The sequence below is a fragment of the Amblyomma mixtum genome, chromosome 3 (assembly GCF_055824585.1).
Source record: "Amblyomma mixtum isolate Tamu chromosome 3, ASM5582458v1, whole genome shotgun sequence".
NCBI lineage: Eukaryota > Metazoa > Arthropoda > Arachnida > Ixodida > Ixodidae > Amblyomma > Amblyomma mixtum.
Genome location: NC_143014.1, coordinates 205,083,362 through 205,103,801, shown reverse-complemented (window position 1 = coordinate 205,103,801; position 20,440 = coordinate 205,083,362). Strand labels below are relative to the sequence as shown.

Here is a 20,440-nt window from a genome sequence, read left to right as displayed (position 1 = left end):
ACTTACATGCCAGCGGGCTGGGTCTTGTGAACTCAGCATGAGAAGCAAAATAGCTAGCTGTGACAGTCAGCTGCTGCTGTGGTTTCACCGCAGTGCACAGGTGCAAGGAGGCAAAGCATCCAAAAAAAAAAAAAAGAAAAAATGGCAGGGAAGAAGAATTTTGGCTACTTTTACCATTGCAGTCCAACAAATCTGAAGTGTTGCAAAGTTCCTTCCACAAGCACTAGGAACGGAGCTGTTCACTAACCAATATTTATATGAGGTGAAAATTGTCAATAAAATGCTTTTGTACCTTTAGGCTGTTAGAATCTATGTTTTCCCGGATTATAAGTTTTTCCGCTGTTTGTTTTCTAACATACCAATGAGGTTTTACTGTATTGAATTGCAAGCCAGTAAAGGTGTACAATTAGTAATACTTATAGGCACACTTTTTTTTTTGTCTTAGTTTATTGAGTTTTTACACCCGCTTTCTCTCAAAGCGTGAAGAGCGTGATGATACTCTCAATGTCCACAGAAATTCAATGGTCGCTCATGAGCCCCAACTGAGCGAATGGCCAACAAGTTCAATGGCTATGAAGTGCAATGGCCATCATGATCAATGGCCATTAGGGTTCAACGGCCATTGGTAATCAATCTGAGGCCAATAGCCACAAATTTCAGTTGTCACTGGGTGAACGGACACGGTGACTGTCTGCTTTAGACAGACACAACACATTACTGAAGGCTGCTGGCATAAATGCCTCTTATTGCAATATAAAGACCCCACTACTGTGTAGACAGAGAAATTTTCCTAGCAGCATAAGAGACCTACCAAATCCAATGGCATATGCATTTCACTTGGATAAGCACAAGATAACCAAGTAACAGTGAATACAATCCAGTGTTTGTGTAGCAAGTATACATAGTGGCATAATAATTATTCCCACGTTAATTAAATAACCATCATGTGAAGAATGGTTATGACATTCGACAAGTTTCTATGCTGTCATGAAATCAGCATTTCGAGACAGAACCGAAAGCCTCAACAAAACAACCTGAACAAAGAAATCCTTTTTGACTAAATTTTTATGCAAAAAATTAAACCTCGTTTTGGCAAGCAGGTGAAGTTGCTTTCAGTGAAGAAACTCACCAATAAGCTCTGCAGCCATCTGGAGGTCCTCACTCATCTTACAGACATCGCTGAATTGAATCAGGGAGTCTACATGATAGGGATGCTGGTTCAGCAGTGCCTGAAAAGTATCACAAAAAGGCAACCAAGTGAATAAAATCAAGAGAGAAGATGCCTCTGTGATTCCTCCCAAAAAGTACACTCAAACTGTGTGCAATTTTGTAGCACAAAACTGCTACCTATTCTACTTTTACCAGAATGACATTGCAAGCACTTCCCATTGCCACATCTCAGAAAGAACATCCAGTGATACTTTTGCTCGCTAAAAGGCAGGTTGGAAACTTGTTTCCCTATGCATGACCAAGACCATGCTTGTAGAGACGAAAGCCAGACTAGCATGCTCACGTGTGGCAGTGGAATGAGGCTTTCACTGACAGACACAGCACCTATGCACCTAGACTTGTATTGCGGCTTCTTGGAGACATCTGACCCCCACAGTACACCAGTACGTAGAAAATAAAAATAGGACAGATATGTTCTGGCTGCCTTGTCATACTGAAGGCACAAGTTGAGGTAGGCCTAGCGCTACATTAGAAGCAAAACAAGATGAGAACAAGCAGGTGAAGAGCTCAATGAACAAAAGTTGGTCCTCATAAGGCACATGGTTTATATTGAAGAAATAACTATCAAACGATGCTTCCTTTTGTTACTTCACAGTCAAGGGAGCTTAACCTGAAGCACTGATAAGGACAAGTCGAAGTAAACAACAACAGGTCAGTGCAGCAAAAAAAAAAAAATGAAAACATCACACGCAAGACTCACCACTATGTTGTCTGGGTTGAAGGTCTCAACAGCGTCCAAGAATTGAAACTGGATTGCCTGGTACGACTTTGAGTGCTCAAAAGTGAAGAAATGCACATCACCTTGTGTTTCCACCAACTCCATGCTTATTCCTGGCACCATAGTTGCATCAGGGGGAAAAACATGAACAGAGAATTCAATACCACACCATGAAATTTAAAGCTTAAGCTATTTAAAGCTTAGAGCACTACTTCAACTGCTCCGAGAATTAAAACCAATGATCAAACATTTTCACTCAATGAAAACAAAGACCAAATAAAAGTAGCAAAGCTGCATTCAGCTTAAAACAGAGCAAACATGAGAAACCGTCAAACTCTTCGAACCTCCCCTCAGCGTTCCTTTCCAGCGACTCACTGAGGTGGCACAGTGGCCAAAGGGTTCAGTGCTGAACATAAGGTTGCGAAATCAAATCATGGGTCAGCAGCCGCTTTTCGTTGAGGGCAAAATGGAAAAATTCCAAAGTGGTATGCAATGCCAGTGAACTTAAACGACCCCAGGTGTTCAAAATTAACACCTCTCCAATGCAGTGCCTCTTATAGCTCAGGTAACTGAAAGCAGAGCTGAGAAAAAACAGTCTTTAGATAAACAAAGAGCTGAGAATTCTACAAATAACTTATACCTTAGGGTTTATAAACATATAGCTTTCCATAGCTCAGTACCAAGTTTATTTATATTTATGTATGCAAACAGCAAATATATTGCTGCTGCAACTTCAAAAAGAATATGCTCAAAATTTAATGAAAACATCTTCCCAAAACATTAGACGCACTATAAACATAAATAAAAGCAACCTGTGGATTTAAGCCCTCTTACCTCTCCTCTTTCATGACTTCACTCCCAAAAATAACCTATATCTTGACTGTAAGCATGTTTCAATTCAAAGTCAAGTCCTACCAATCCTTAGGTCAGGTCCTATCATAAGCCGAAGAATCTAGCACACCTAATTTCTTGAGACAGAGCTCTGCAATAATAGTGTCATGTCCCTGTCTCCTCCTATCAACCCTATGTGCTGTTCTTATGCTCTCCATTTTAAAATGATGTGCCAGCTTGCCCACCAGTCAATCTGATTGAAGCCCTTCAGATGGTTTACTCAAGGAAAATTACCAGAAATTAAGAGTGAACCTACCAGGCTTGCCAATGTGGCGCCAGTTTCTGCCCGGCACCAAAACAGCCGTTCTGCCATAGACCCGTCCTCTTCCACGTCGTTTCCTGCACACCATTGATGACGCCACACTCTGTGATCATCATCCTTGAGGAAGTACTTCAAATTTTAATACGGCCCCGTCACCAACATTTTTCTGAACTCATCCAACAGCAAAACGCAAATGTCTTCCAAATGAGAATTCTAGGAGCATTGCACATTTCAGCCCGCCAATGCCTAGCAGAGCTCGAAAAATATAATTCTGCTGCCCTCCTTTTGAGGGGTAAAACTCAATGGCATCAGCTTTCTATGTAACCTACGTAAAGTTGGGCTACATCCAAGAAGAAGACAGTGTTCACTCACACTTGCTCAGACTGGACAACCCGTGATCCAAAGATCCTCCGCATCTCATTTTCAGGATTGAGGTTACGCTGGTCAACAGTGAGCAGGCTCTTCTCTGGTCGGGTAGGCCCACAGACAGTGGCAGCAACAGCGGCAACGTGGGGGAGGTTTTCAGGTTCCCCTAGCATCCGGTTCACCTCCCGCACGCTGGCTGCTACCTCATCCTCCTGCAGCAACATAAAACAGCCACTCAGTTAAAGAGAGAAAGAGAGGGAGACATTTTAATGATTACAGGACAGGTGTGCCTGGTAGTTAACCCGGCACAACAGCAATGGTTAAACAACAAGGCAAGTATCTGCAGCACATAAAACCCTAATGCCTTGTTGTCAAGCTATGAGGGGCACAATAAAGGACAGACTGATCATCATTCACGTGAACACTAGGAAAATTGCGACTACAACTGATACTCCTTACCATAGCAATACAAGGGCATGATGTTGTTAGGACTATATTTCTTAAAAGTTTCAGAAAGTGTGATACCACAGCATACAAATTCCCAGAATACTAGTTTCTTTAGTCATGTGACCCACTGAAATTATTGTACAAAAGTGCACACACTTCTATTAACCAATTTTCCTTGCTAACAAGCACTCAAGCAAGAAGTAAAATAGAGGATACAGTAATTCACACAAGACTAGAAGACACTGGCTGTCGTGCACAATACAAGACAATTTCAGTACCATACATTCCCCATGCAATAGTGGCAACCACATCAATGATGTGCATATAACCTTCCACTAACAACGAAAAACCAATTAACCCAGAAGTGTGGCATCAACTAGGAGTGCACAAGTACCGGATATATAAATACAAAGAGCTGAATAACATTCAGACTGAACTTTAACTTTATTCAACAGCCTTACGCTTAAAATTATCAAGCATTTTCCTATGGCTGACTATTTACCATACACCGCTTATGTTGTGAGCATATGGCAGCACCCTACAATTTACTCACACAGTATTGTGTATGCAGCACAGTTTGTTTTCTAATGAATGACCTATCAGTTCTCATTCACATAAATAATCCTGGTACAAAATATGCTCTCACTCACTCGCACGAATATAGGCAAGTACTTTTCAGACTGCATGTTTCTGTGCAGGGTTAAAAGCAACTAGCGGCAGTCACACACATCAGCCCTAATGTTTGCACCTCACAGACAATGGCAGCCACTGGCTCTCACAGTGTGGTGCAGGCGATCCTCATGGCTGTGCTGGCTGTTGAGTTGCTTCTTCTTCTTCTTCTTCTTTTTACGCCGCTTGAGGCTGTCAGTGCTCTGGGTGGAGTCCTGCTTCTCCAGCTTGCTGCGTGGGGCCTCGTCAGCCAGAAGCGAGCCCTCCTGAGGTGCTCCTGCTGCGCCCCCACGTGCAGGGGGTGGCTCATTCTCTCGGTCATCATCTTCTTTAGCTGTGTCCGAAAGCGACTGCTCCGCTGACAGGCCCGTGAGCTGCAAACACACGAGCAGAGCAAAATGTGGCTGACATCTCCACCTAGTCAAAACTGTCATTACACTCAAACAGAATGTCACAGTAGAAAATTCACAGACGATCAACGCGATTCATGTGGCAGAGTATGTGTTAGCATTAGTGTCCCCCCCCCCACTGGACGGAGTTGCTGCTGCCACTGAAGACCATGCGAGCAGGTGGTGTGATCCAGTCCATCAAACACGGTGTGACACGCCGTACCCCTGATCCACTCTCCTCCACATGGCACCCATCACCTCCCACCCACTCTTTGTCTTCCCTCTCCCCCTCTCCCTTGAGAGTGGAAAGGACCCAGGCTTCACCCAGGCTTCACACGGCAAAGCCAATGCCGGACACTTGTTGCAATAATGGGTGTCCTAACGCTAACGCACTAAAGAAAATGGAGGACGATCAACTGAATTGGTGCGGAGGAAATGTGATAGCGTGCTTCTTTCACTCGCCAATCATTCCAGTTCTGATTCTATTCCGATTCTGAGTTCACTGTCTTTCACTCTCCAATGTATCCCAATTCCAACTACGCAAAATATGTCACATTCACAGATTGCGGCGAGTCCTCATACCAACACAGTGGCGCAGCAGTTAAACGATACACCACAGCACTGGCAGGTGGCTGTTTCACACACAGCCACCGGTGGGGCTTGTGAGACCCAGGCTGCTCTGCCCGAGCAAAGCAAGAAGGAATAGCTCCCGCAAGCTTCATTTTTGCACACCCAGGCTGCTCTGCCCGAGCAAAGCAAGAAGGAATAGCTCCCGCAAGCTTCATTTTTGCACAGCTAGTTCTTCAGGAGGCTGTATATTGTCTTCTTTAGTCATTTTCATTTTTGCTGAGTCATCCTTCGGCCCGCGTCTCCCTTCTCTGCCCTAAAAGTGGAGAGGGGTTGAGGGAGCTGGACAGGGGAAGGGGTAGGTGGAAAGAGGCAGTGGAAAGAGGCTAATACTCCTAGCCGCCACTTAGCAGGTGGGGGCTTAACATAGACGCCAACACTATCTCCGCCAGACAGGTTTGGTTTATGGTTTATGGGGTTTAACGTCCCAAAGCGACTAAGGCTATGAGAGACGCCGTAGTGGAGGGCTCCGGAAATTTCGACCACCTGGGGTTCTTTAACGTGCACTGACATAGCACAGTGCACGGGCCTCTAGAATTTCTCCTCCAAAGAAATTCTAGCCACCGCGGACAGGATCGAACCCGCGTCTTTCGGGCCAGCAGCCGAGCACCATAACCACTGAGCCACCGCGGCAGCACCGCCAGACAGTTTTCGCCTTCATGGCCCTCCTAATGCTATCGAAAACTTCTGAAAGCACTCAATATAATCATGTTAACAATTTCTTTTCCCAAAGTGATGGCTTTGCTTTGATGCACAATGTTCTTTCCAAATGTTTTTTGAGACGTTTTTGGTACAATTCAAAGTTAATAGAGTAGAGACAGACTTCTGACCAATGTTTCCACTTTACAATGGCACATACACAGCCAAAGATAATAGAACAATACATAGGATCTGCCAAAAGATGATCATTAATTTAAGAACAGGTGGTCCATAAAATGAAATGTCATTTTCTCAACCTCTCCAACCAAATGCAATCACCATGGCACCAATCCAGCATGACACCAATCCACTGATATGCAAACACCATGACACCTAAACACAATTGCGAATAATGGCCATATTACCATGGAATACAGCAGCTCTGCAGATTTTCATGCTGCAGTTCCTATCAGCAATTACAGTGACTTCTGTGCGCACAAGCCTTACAATTCAGTGCAGCTTGACAGAATTAATGAATTACTGTCAAAATTAATCACTGAAAGCTTTTCATTGCGTCAGGCAGAAATATATGCGCCATGCCTTGGATAGTTCAGGCATCACACAATGAGATTTCACTGTTCGTCGAGGCAATGTCATTGATAAATTCCAGGTGTTGCCACCTTCCCATATATTAGACTGTCATGGTGTCACACTGGGTGCCAGGATCACAACAATCAAAGCCCAACCCAATCCCTCTGAAGAGGTGGTTAATGAAAACCCAGCAGCTTGCACGAAAATTCCAAACCATATTCCACGCTTAGCAACAGCCTTACTACTTTTTACTAAGAACAAAAGCATAAAGTTTGGATGTATCCACATTGCTCAATAAAAATGGTTTCATTTAAACAACAGTTACAATGAGCAGATGCGTATGCGGCAGTCAAAGAAGTGAATAAATGCCTGATGACACAACGGCAGTACTACAAGTGAGCAGTATAGGACAAACACATGGAATGGACATGTGCAGCAAAAATACAAGAACACCACACGGAACAAGCATGTCAATACAGTCGTGCCCGAATTTACCTAAACCAGATATATAAAATTACTGTTCTGATCTAACAGTCACAACATCCACCTGAAAATCTCACGCAAAAGTATAGCAATATTTTTTGCGTTTCTCAAGGTCGCTTTCAGCAGAACATTCAACAAATCGAATGGCCCCTGCCAAGTGGCGTTTCTCCCAACGGCAATCTTCGATCCCTTTTCGCGTGCAGAGAATAGTCGGCTATGCAGCCTTCAGCCCCTGCTGGCAGCACTAGCTCTATGAAACTGCGCGACCAGGTGAACGTGGGCTGTGCCTGGGGGTAGTCTTCAGTTTCTCGCACTTCTTTTGCACGCTGCATGGCTGTGATGCAGTGAAGTCAAACTAATTAAAGCCTAGCAGCAGCCCCCACTTGGCCTGCTTTGCTGCCGAAGGCATTGCGGAAAACAACTGCACATTATTTTAATGAGATCATTCTATTTATAGTGCAATAGTAACAGGATAAGACATCCTTTGATCGGCAGTGGCCAGTTCCAGAGCACTGTCTGCTGCGGCTTTGGTGCCACCAGTACACTGGCAGGCAGCAAGTCACTGCCAACAATCACGTCACTATCGCGAATGCAATGCTTGGTTTATTGGTTTGGTTTATTGGGGATTAAACCACACCAATAAACCAAGCATTGCATTCGCGATAGTGACGTGATTGTTGGCAGTGACTTTCTTGCTTCTTGGTTACAGATCAGCTTATTTATTGCCATTTTTTATGGACCAAATTACTGATATAAAGAACTGCTTTAGAACTACCTTCGAAATATCTCAGTTCAACTAAAGACGTTCAATAAGCATGACGAATGCTTGGCAACAAGATTAAAGGAAGACTAAAGGGAAAAGCGATGAAAACAAGAAGCTGCACTAAACCAGTAGGTTATCATTCAATAACACTACCAGATTTTTTTTTTTTTTTTGCATGAAAAGGTGGCCACATTGCTAAGAAAATCATAAATGAAGTCCCCAATTTTATCCCCCACTTACACCCACACAATACACCAGTGGTGCTGTGTAAATTTTATGATGTCGCTCCATTGGAGAGTCAGAAAAGAAAATGAAATATTTTAGCACATCAGAGAACCAAAACTCGTTTTGTTACATTTATCAACAGATCGTGCCCCCATACTACTCGCCATTACGAGTCACGGCTCCCACTTTAAAAGCTCAGCCCAACCCACCCCCACCCAAACAAGCAATAAAAAGGCTGCACTAGAACTGTAGATAACTGCTGGCAAAGCGTGACAATGGCCCACAATGTCAATCAGTGTGTGGGTGTGCGCCGGTTGGGAAAAGCATCTAAAGTGGAAGGGTAAGTGTGGTGGGTACAAGACAGGGGCAGCATTAAAAAACCAAACTACTGCTAGATGCTGTGTCTGTGCTACTGCGCACAGTTGATGATGGCATAGTCGCAGCAGTTTCAGATGTATAGATAACAGTCTATGGGTGCTGGCCCAGGGGGTCAGAAGACGTGTTGCCTGCCAAATCAGCTCTCCCCTTTCTGTGCTGCTACCGCGTGCAGTCAGCGCACATGGAGCAAACAGTGAAGTGTACAGCAGTGCCTCGACACTTCCAGCGCACACGTGCGCCATGCTAGTTTCTTTGCCCGAATGGGTCCAGAAATGACAGATGGTGTAGGAAATGTACGTGATTGTATGCATCTGAATTTGTGGCAACGCGTCAGCGGTCCACAGCTGGCCAGTCCTGGTGCTGCCTGTGGTGACTTTGTTGGTGCAGGTGACGACGCCAATACCACACAGGCACTGACTGACGAACGCCTGAAAGCGAATTACAAGCCCTCCTCGACAGCCAGGAATCTAGAGAATTACTGAAGTTTTTAATCACATAAATGCCATTCTTTGTTACTTTATATTTTTGGCTGTAATGCGGAAAGTCCACATGCTACAAACTTCGGATACAACGAATGCAATTTGTGCCACCGTCAGGTTCACCATAAGTGGGCTCGACTGTATCATTTAATGCCATGAAGGATGGCCAAAACAGAAAGGAAGCACATGGAATAGCTGGCAAGGGCTTTAGGGTTATTTGAACTTGCAAGACATTTACATAGGGCAAAAAAACTGAGATGACGAAAGCAAATCCAAATTTGCTGTCCAGCAAAAATTAACAAGCTGTTATAAATTAACAAGCCCCTACTTTGCTCTATTTTTGTCTGCTCATATGCAAACATGCATTGCATTTAAGACATGCAGGAGCAGTCCTATTTGAACTGCTTGCAGTTTGGAATGCTAATGAACGCATACCTATTCAATTTCTGGGCAAACAAAGAAGGAATTGATCAATTCTGTGACTTCATAATGCGTTCATTTCTTTCTCAAAGCATTAAATGGCTAAGGCAGCTTGTCAAAAAAATTTCATTACAGACTTACAAATGGCACAGAACAAATGAAGTTATAATGCAGGGAACAAATAATGTTATGCTTTGTTAAGCTGTATATGATGGGTTTAACACCCCCAAAGCTGTACACGGGCTGCGAGAGACACTAGCGGAGGGCTCTGGTTAAATTTCGACCACCTGAGGTTCCTTAATGTGCACTGACAATGCACAGCACACGTGCGTTTTTGCATTTCTCCTCCATCAAAACGCGGCGGCCGCAGTCTTGACCCGCAACCTTGGGCCCAGCAGCCGAACACCACAGCCACTAAGCCACTGCAGCGAGTTAGGAAATAAATGTATAAAATAGGCCAGAGGTGAATTTTTTACCAGTAGAGAACAGCCTCACTGTTTTTAACGTAGGAAGTCAGTACAGCTGGTCACTAGAGCTCACAAACAATGTCAGTTCACTAAAAAAAACACACGGTACAGAATAACAAACACACACACAGGAGGAATTCTTTACTTCAACTGAACTCCTCACTGTTGTGTGTACTATACTTTTTAACATGTTTACAACATTCCACAAGCATCCTCCCTACCTGTGGCATACTGCTTCTATTTCTCATTTCTCACCACAGCTATGCTTTTCTAGAAAAAGGATGCTACTACAAGCATTATGCACCCACAGAACAGCTCTACATACAACCATCTGAAGTATGACGAAAGCATGTTATTGCATACGATGAGCATTGCACGAACAGTAAGTGTGCACATTGCAACATGCCAAGCATGCATGCCTCACAAAAACTGAACAAACATCACACGACACCAGTACACCAGTACACTCTCAGTGCAAACTGGAATGAGGTGTAGTGCCTAAGGAGCCCTGCCTGCAAGTGCACCATGTAAAAGCTGGGTAAGTGCACTCCATGAACTGTATGAAGTTTAGCACACTGGTTACGATGTTTAGATACCACATTGGCTTCTGTATTAAACAATCCCAAATGCATAAGTTATTACGGCATCGGATGCCGCGCCAAGTTGCACGTCTCGCACCAAACTTGCATACACTTGTCAAAAGTAAGGCAGTCAGCATATGTGGTTTCCACTCGAACCAGGACCACAGCTACTGAATGCAGCTGCTTTCGCCATGGCGACCTCTGGAACTCTTCCCAATGTACGCAACTAATGTCTTCAGGCCTAGGCAGCACTACCACGGAAAAACTACAACCCAGCACTCGAGATATACATATATATATTTTTTTTTTTTCGTAGCCAAGCAACGGGCTGAGACTAACGCCTTTACAGAGGCGCGGATATTATGCTCAGCGACCAAGATACTGTTACCGCTCAGCGACATAGCAGCGCGCCGTGGGGCCAGCAACAAAAGCTGAGCATCTACCAACTTGACAGACAGACTAACCAGAATTGTGCATAGCACGTCTGCTACATGCAAAACCAACATCTTGACACTTTTTACTGCCAACGCAGCGTCGGTGGGAACCGCACTCCACGCACGCCTCGTAACTGTCGCTCATAGACAGTCTCTCCTGCAGCCGTCGTCAACAAAAGCTAGATTCTATCTTAGCTACCAGCGTTGCACAGTTTTAAGCAGCGAAGTGCAAAAGTACGGTAAGCAAGCACATCGATCGCGAGCCTAAACAAGAGATTAGAGGCCAGGGAGCTCACCAGTTCAAAACGGTTTGCAGCCGCTTGCCTGTTTTTCCGAGCATCGCTGGTAGCCACATTCGGTGCCTCATCTTCGGTTTCCGACTGAGCATCGAGTTTCCCAATATCATTGACGCCTTGAAGCTTCTTGAGCACTCGATTCGACATTTAAGAAAAAAAAATGGTTGGACTAATGACAAGAAACTACAACGTTAAGCTCGAGTGATTCGTTTCCAAAAACTGCTTTCAACGCAGTGTGGCAGCTAGAGATAGTGGCCAACGAAATACAAGTACTGCGTTACAACAAAAAAAGAAATTAAGGCAAAAATGTTAAAGGCAACACCGGATAGTCACGAACCGCCATGTGTGACAGCGACAGCCCACCTGACGTTATTGCCCGACTGGAGAAACAAGTGCTAGCGAAAATATTTCATAATGATGATACCGATTGTTGCGTCGATCACAGAAAATCGAAAAGAAAATTCTCTTGGACTAACCGCTTCTTATTCGGGCTTCAATTTCGCACCAAAGCAGCATGTGGCGGTCAGTTCTCTTTAGTTTTTTTTACACTTCGTTTGGATGGGGTACGGCGGACCGAAATTAGGGGCCCTACCGACACGGCAAGCTTTCGCAGCAGTCGTACCCGTAGCGCCATCTGTGCACGCCGGAGGAACCATAGCATGACGAGTGTTTCTTCCTCCATGGCCTTCTAGACGAGCGCTCTAAACGAAAGAGGGATGAAAGCGGCTGCGCGGTTGGTTTGAAAGTGCTTTCTCAGCTATTTTGTAAAAATCGGGCGCAGAAAAAGTTGTTGCACGCAACTGGCCCCCTCCCCGAACCTTGCGCTTCTCCCATGAGTTTCTCCGCAGCCTTGAGCAGCAGAGTGCTCGTTCGTCTGGAGGGCGCATGATAGCGCTACCGGAACCATTACTGCGAAAGCTCGCAGTTTTGGTACAGATTTGCGATCGCATGAATGGGCAATTTGGGTGGAAGAGGACGAGGCAACTTATGCGGCATTTTCTTGATTCGACGCAGACCAAATCGGTGCAGAGAAACCAGATGGCGAGGCTATTACATCAATACGCAGGATGATTTCGTCGAGGCGCTCAAGGGTCGGTACATTAATAGTACGACAGAAGGTCGACTACCCGACTACAGGGGAAGAGACAACCCGGAGCTAGACGCAGATTTTACGCTGGTGGAAGTTGAATTTGCCATGGGTCAGCTCTGCACCACGTCAGAAGCCGGACCAGACGGAGTGACGAATAAGGTCTTGAGAAACTTGGTTTACAAGTCGGTGGGGGCACTCACGGACTTGATGAATAAATGCTGGCATGAAGGAGAGTTGCCGCCTGAGTGGAAATGTGCTAGAATCACTTCTATTCCCAAGCCGGGAAAGAAGCTGTGCATAGAGAATACGCACCATATCGCTGACCTCTTGTGTGGGGAAGCTGACGGAGCATGTGGTTCTCAACAGGCTTCACGACTATAGAGGAAGGTGAGCTGCTCCCGCTCACAATGACTGGCTTTACAGCCAACTTGTCAGTGCAAGACGTCATGATACGGCTTACGAGGGACATAGTGGACCCAGCTAGGGTATGGTACGGGGACTAAAGTCATTTTAGGACTTGATCTGAGTAGAGTTGTGCTGTCTCCATTCCTGTTTAATCTTGAACAGGGTAAGCTCACGGGCTAGTTGGTTATTCATAATAATTTTCCAACAGCGCATGCTACACAAGGGCACAAGACGAGGAAACACACACACGAGCGCTGAACTGCAACTTTATTTGAGAAAAGGCGCCAACCTCTACATATATACCCTCAAGGAATTCCGCCCACTAGGGTAAAACCTAAAATCACTGCACGTGTCAAGCCACAAGCAAGAAAAAATATTCAAGAGTTAAGCATACAGTACAAGGGTGACCAAGACCGCAAAAAAGAAGAAAGATTACAAGAAGCAGCGAGAAGAAATTATTTCACTTGCCCTTTTTTTTGTGCGTAACAAACAGTGAGCAGAAATCGTTTTTAAAAGTGGTAAAAGCACAATTCGCGGTAACTAAGCATGATGGTGACCGAGGCGAAAAACATCTGAAGTGCATTAGGGCCAACAACTAACACGGCTAAAAAAGTGGTGGCAAATGAGATGTAAAAGGTGCTAACACGAAGACTAAAAGAGATAAAACAGAGGTACAAAAAGGAGGGTAAAAGCAAAAGTAAAAACGAAGGAAGAACAACCGGAAAAAACCAGGTCAAAATCACATAAAACCAGACAGGAACGCTATCTCTTTGTTTGAAAGAGAAACAGAAGGTGTACTAACGCATTCACTCTTGAGGTTACAAATCTTGGCTGCTTCTATCATTTCGCGAGTCAGCTGGTAGGGGCATTTCTTCAGAATGGTTGTTCTTTTGAACATAGGGGTGCATTGTTCATTAGAACCTAGTTTGCAATTTTTACAGTGCACTGGCATATGATCTATGATTCCGCGCACTCAAAGTTAGTAAAAAGAAATATTGTACAGTCTACTCTGAACAACGCCTTAACAAATACATGCAAGCATAAGCTAGAAGAAAGCTTTTCAGCTCAGGTGTGCAGGCTGACGAACTCAGGTTATCCACAAGAAGTACTCACTTCTGTGGCGAAAAAGATGTTCCGAAGCATTCAGCGCACGAATACTAACGCTTCAGCCGACGTGCGGCAGCGAAATAAAAAGGTCGCCGTTGTTCCATATATGCACACAATATCGCATAACCTTAAAAAAATAGGAAAAAAGGCAGGTGTTGATGTCGTTTTCACGGCCCCCCAGCGCCTTTCCAGACTGTGCCGGAGAATCAATGCAAAGACAAAAATTAACTCCGGTTGTACCACGCGGCACAGAGATCCCTTGGTCACGTGTGCTGAGGGTGTAGTATACTCGATCCCTCTTTCTTGTGGGAAGGCGTACATCGGCCAAACAGGCCGATGTATTAATGAAAGATTAATGGAACATCGTAGGGATCTATCTGGTTCATCACTCAGGAACTTGCCAGTGCACTGTAAAAATTGCAAACTAGGTTCTAATGAACAATGCACCCCTATGTTCAAAAGAACAACCATTCTGAAGAAATGCCCCTACCAGCTGACTCGCGAAATAATAGAAGCAGCCAAGATTTGTAACCTCAAGAGTGAATGCGTTAGTACACCTTCTGTTTCTCTTTCAAACAAAGAGATAGCGTTCCTGTCTGGTTTTATGTGATTTTGACCTGGTTTTTTCCGGTTGTTCTTCCTTCGTTTTTACTTTTGCTTTTACCCTCCTTTTTGTACCTCTGTTTTATCTCTTTTAGTCTTCGTGTTAGCACCTTTTACATCTCATTTGCCACCACTTTTTTAGCCGTGTTAGTTGTTGGCCCTAATGCACTTCAGATGTTTTTCGCCTCGGTCACCATCATGCTTAGTTACCGCGAATTGTGCTTTTACCACTTTTAAAAACGATTTCTGCTCACTGTTTGTTACGCACAAAAAAAAGGGCAAGTGAAATAATTTCTTCTCGCTGCTTCTTGTAATCTTTCTTCTTTTTTGCGGTCTTGGTCACCCTTGTACTGTATGCTTAACTCTTGAATATTTTTTCTTGCTTGTGTCTTGACACGTGCAGTGATTTTAGGTTTTACCCTAGTGGGCGGAATTCCTTGAGGGTATATATGTAGAGGTTGGCGCCTTTTCTCAAATAAAGTTGCAGTTCAGCGCTCGTGTGTGTGTTTCCTCGTCTTGTGTCCTTGTGTAGCATGCGCTGTTGAAAAATTACTGTTTAATCTTGCTTTAATTAAGTTGCCGTCGAGGCTGCTGGAGATTCCGGGGCTAAAGCATACGTTTTACGCGGACGATATTACGTTATGGGTTACCAGGGGCAGTGATGGCCAGCTGGAAGAGACGCTGCAGCGGGCAGTAAATGTTATAGAGGAGCTCGCTGGTGAGGCTGGACGATCTTGCTCACAACCCAAGTCGGAGTTGCTTGTGGTGCGAGACAGGAGACAGACCTAGAGGAATCCACATGAGGCGCTACGCCCCACCGCCTCCGCTGGAAGTGAGGGTGGGGAGGCTGCCGGTCGCTGAGGACCCGACGATTTGGATCTAGGGGCTGTACTTGCAGGCGAACAGAAAGAACAAGGAGGTATTAGAACGACTTAATAACATGGTCAGTGCGACGGTGAGACTCATTAGGAGAATAGCCAACCGGAAGAGGGGGGGCGAAGGAGAGGGACATGTTTAAGATGGTGCAAGCATTCATTGTAAGCAGGGTGGTGTATGCGCTAAGCTGCATGTATGTCACGGAAAGGGGTAAGACAGAAGCTATGATCAGGCAAGCGTACAAGGCTGCCTTCGGCCTACCCAGCCAGGGCCGGATTAAGAAAAATGGGGGCCCTGGGCTAGTGCGCATGTAGGCCCCCTCTCCCTTTCCCCCCACTGACCCCCCTGCTACACTACTGGAATATATCCCACGCAAGTAGTGAAAATTCAAGAATCATTTAGTACTTTTTCTGATATTCAGTACGGCGTTCCACAAGGTTCTGTTTTGGGACACTTTTTGTTTAATATTTATGTAAATGATATGGTTAACCTTACATTAAATGCAAAATTATTTCAGTATGCTGATGATACAGCTTTAGTGATATCCCATGAATCTAGCCCACTCGCACTGAAATTCCTTCAGTACGATATCAATAAAATAGTAGACTGGCTATCTGGGAATCAAATATACATCAACAAAAACAAAACTGTGTTAATATGTTTCAGAAATCCGCACAAGAATGTTGATCTTACCCAGTCGGTTCTACTGCATGGTAGCAACTGTGCCAATTGCGAATGTTCGCCACTACCCTACTCGAGCAGTGTTAAATATCTTGGCCTATATCTTGATTCCAACATGTGTTGGTCTTCCCAAATTGACTATTTATTAAAACGACTCCGTGCTCTTTCTGTCCAGCTTTATCGTATAAAATACACTACACCTATAAACTTGCGTCAGACTGTATATAGATCTTTAGGAGAATCTATCCTTAGATACGGCGTTTCAGTGTATGGTTCTTGTGCACCTTGTAAGATTAAGAAGGTAGATAGTTTCCTGTGCAGAATCTCCACTAATTTATTGTATGGCACTGCTCACGAGAAGTCCGACCATAACACCAGAATGGCTAAAGCAGGAGTTATTCCTCTGCATGACTTGTACTTACAGGTGGTAGTTCTCAGAAATTACTTTTCAGCACAGTTTAAACAGCCAGATAAAAAACCAGAGTCACTTAGGCATATAGCGCGTTATAAAGTTCCCAGGGTTTACACACATTATGGTAAAAGGACACGACAGTTCTATATACCCTACCATTTTAATAAACTACCTGCTCAGGTGTTTGGTTATGATTCGTTGACGGCTGTGAAATCTGGACTGCAAGCGTGGTTTGAAAGTTTCAAAGAAAGGAAATACTGAGTTGCTTTGTAATTTCTATCTTGTTTTTCAATTTGTGTTCCATTTATTAACTGCAGATTTTCTTTGCTTTACATAATTCTCAATCGCTAAATTTGTTGACTGAACTATATGCAATATTTCGACTTCGTGTTATTGCTTTTTTTTCTTCTTTCTTCTTCTTCTTTTTCTTCTTTATGGATTGTAAAGTGTGCACTTTCAGCGTTTTGTATTCACCGCATGCTGTTGTGACTGCCGTGGCCCGCCCACAAGCGCTTGCGCTTCTGCGGGCACACGCTATGTACTGTGTATATATATCTTGCAATAAAATTCCTGTATGTATGTATGTATGTATGTATGTATGTATGTATGTATGCATGCATGTATGTATGTATGTATGTATGTATGTATGTATGTATGTATGTATGTATGTATGTATGTATGTATGTATGTATGTATGTATGTATGTATGTATGTATCTAATTAAAAAGAATGAAGTGCGATCAATGGTATTCATGCAACAGTAACGCAGTAGCATTAGTTTTACAGCGCACAAAACACAACGCAACTCTTGGAACGCGTGACACGCGTCCGTCTGTGGACGAGCGCCGAACTCCACAGAAGAGCCACGTGAGCCGACCGACAACTTGCGGGGCTGCACTGCAGCGCGCTGCAATGCCTACTCTCCTCTTTCAATGACACCGTACACAAGCCGACAGACGGGTTTTTGTTCGCAGAACTGTTTTTAATGCTAACGCGCATCAAAGAAAACCAGGCTGAGCTAGCTTCCTACAGTTGAGCTGGGTGCTCCGGCAGCGACTAGGAAATAGAAACACTCGTTAATTAGTGCCCCGAGAGGGTATTATTAAATGTTATTAAAGTTTATTTAAGTCCTGGATCACTGGTGAGCGTGCTCGGCGCTGAGCCGAGTACCCGGGTTCAAACCCAGCCGCACAGCGGCCGCGTTTTGATGGAGGCGAAATCCAAAAAGGCGCCCGTGTGCTGTGCGATTTCAGAGCACGTTAAAGATCCCCAAGTGGTCAAAATAATTCCTGAGCGCTCCACAACAGCACCTATATTTTTTTTTTGCTGCCGCGGTGGATCAGTGGTTATGGTGCTCGGCTGCTGACCTGAAAGATGCGGGTTCGATCCCAGCCCCTGTGGGCGAATTTCGATGGAGGCGAAATGCTAGAGGCCCGTGTACTTTGCGACATCAGTGCACGTTAAAGAACCCCAGGTGGTTGAAATTTTCGGAGCCCTTCACTAAGGCATCTCTCATAGCCTGAGTTGCTTTGGGACGTTCAGCCCCCATAAACCAATGCACCAACCGCATCTTTTTCTCTCCTTTCATTCCCACCTTCCTCCCTCCTTTCAAGACACGGTTGAGGTGTCCACCTAGAAGTGAGGCAGTTACTGTGCCTTTTATTTCCTCAAAAATTAAATTTCACCTGGCTCTACAAAACCAATCCCCCCAAAAAAGAACGAACAAAATAAATTGCCGTGGCGGTTAAACAACATAAACCTAAACATAACAGAACTGCGCGAGGAAGACGGGACAAACGAAGGCATGAATGCACGCACACAAAGTGCAGTGTGTGTGTGTGTGTGTGTGTGTGTGTGTGTGTGTGTGTGTGTGTGTGTGTGTGTGTGTGTGTGTGTGTGTGTGTGTGTGTGTGTGTGTGTGTGTGTGTGTGTGTGTGTGTGTGTGTGTGTGTGTGTGTGTGTGTGTGTGTGTGTGTGCGCGCGCCTTCTTTTGTCCCGTCTGTTTTCCCAGTTCTGTTTTGCTCTAACCATGAACCGACTGGCCCAACATCATGTCTTACCTAAACATAAACCCATAAACGAGTGTTTCGCTTTCCTAGTGGCTGCCGGTGCACAAAATCAAACTGTGGGGCTTCCAAGAAGCTAGTACAGCCTGATTTCTTTTTAAATTTGGTAAAGCTAAAGAAGAAAACCCGGTGTTGTATAAAATAATTCCGACGACTAAATGTCATATCTGTGCGAAATTCGAACTTGAACAATCCACCCGTGTAGCAGAGAGAAGCATTCTACTGTGCGCGTTTATTTTCTCAACAGTCTGTATATTTGTAAGCCATGCAGAGAGCGCAAAACAAGTATTTTTTACATCTTGCTCCGCACTGCATATTAGCGGAAATATGTGTGGTATTAAAAATTAATTAGTGGATTTTTAGCGGATTATGAAAGCAGTTCCAGCAGAATGCTTGGAGGCGAGGCGGGATGTCCCGACTGTTATGCCGACGCCAGGATTCTCAAATACGATACACCTTCAACACTACACCTTCAGACGCCACTGGACGGGGGGATTGACAGAAAACCACGAAAACCTTTCCACAATCCGTAAGCAAACGCGTATATCGCTTCGTAAGAAAGGCGCCCCCTCGAGGTGGCGGGGGATATTCCTGTTTTTGCAGCTCGACAGGCTCTCCCCAGCTGATTAGGCTAAGCGAAGTTACATAAGGTGGGGGCCCATCTCCTCGTTCTGGTTTTCTCGCTTCATACGTGTCGCTCAAAGTTCAATTGCCCACGATTCCAAATACTAAGCAACTTAGAACAAATGGACCCCTTCTCCTGCTGTCGGAGGTGAGGCCCTGGGCTGCAGCCCTCTTAGACCCCCCCCCCCCCTTAATCCAGGGCTGTTGATGACTGGATGTGAGTGGACATGAGTGGCAATAAGTGGTTGTGAGTGGACGTGAGTGGCAATGAGTGGACGTGGTGGGTGGACGCGACAGCGATGTCGGTCGCGTATGTTTCGCGACGACGATATCCGCCTAGCTATTTTCATGTTGTTGACAGCTAAGGGAAGCAAATATTCACTACTGAGGGCGCTCGAGGCACCATAAGGTGCAAACTCCAAGGGCCGTTCCTGGGCGTATGCGCCCAGCGTCGGCGCTCTTGGCGTACGGCAGAACCGGTCTGCGCATGCGCACTGCAGGAGACGCCAGCGAACCTCGGCGAGGCGCCGATATCTTTCATAGGGTTTAAAACCAGCGGTTCCGAGGGCTGGTTCCGTCAGGTAGAACTACGAGTCAGTCAAATGTAAATAAGTTTTCACCTAGCTTGTATCTTAATTTCTTTGTTGTATTAATTGTTAATAAAAAGCTAACCTCTCCAGAAGTCTCCTCTAGCAACGTGATTGAGCAATATCGAATCTGCAAGACGTCAAGCATCCTTCAATAATCATCAATGCAATTTCACTCCGCAAGACTGAGAGGGAAACTCAAATGGCCGGGATGAAACGCTGTGCTGGAGGAAACACTTTCGGCGAATGCCTTTAGTGAGCCGAGCAACGGTGGTTCTCGACGGACCGGATTACGAGGAAAGGGTCAAAACAGTCCTCGACGGCGCAGCTTACGAAAAATTAAGAAAGGATCCAACTTCGCAACTTCAGACCAGAATTAACAAACTTCTAGCATCCACCTTCAAGCACCACCAGGAAACCAAAGCACTTCTACTTACGCTTGATCTGCTGGAACGGCTCAGCACCGGCCTTTTACGGACTGCCAAAAATTCATAAACCTCGCGTTCCGCTGCGCCCCCATTGACTTCACCGCCTCACCGCTCAAGGCACTCTCAGCCTACCTCCACCGAGTCCTATCGCCCCTAACGGGCAACACATCAACGCACGTGCGAAACTCCAGCCACTTCGTCGAACA

At 45.0% G+C, this 20,440-nt stretch overlaps 1 protein-coding gene across 1 annotated transcript in view; it reads right to left on the bottom strand.

The window, feature by feature from the left end:
* Positions 1 to 11,745, bottom strand: part of Nulp1 (Nuclear localized protein 1) — a 48,317-nt gene extending 36,572 nt beyond the window's left edge. The window contains exons 1-6 of the mRNA XM_089582525.1: positions 11,356 to 11,745; positions 4,694 to 4,957; positions 3,474 to 3,679; positions 3,096 to 3,178; positions 1,931 to 2,061; positions 1,130 to 1,229 (exon numbers count right to left, since the gene is read on the bottom strand). Coding sequence (XP_089438651.1) covers positions 1,130 to 1,229; positions 1,931 to 2,061; positions 3,096 to 3,178; positions 3,474 to 3,679; positions 4,694 to 4,957; positions 11,356 to 11,502 — 931 coding nt within the window. The 5' untranslated portion in view covers positions 11,503 to 11,745. The remainder of the gene's footprint in view (positions 1 to 1,129; positions 1,230 to 1,930; positions 2,062 to 3,095; positions 3,179 to 3,473; positions 3,680 to 4,693; positions 4,958 to 11,355) is intronic.
* Positions 11,746 to 20,440: the final 8,695 nt, after the last annotated feature.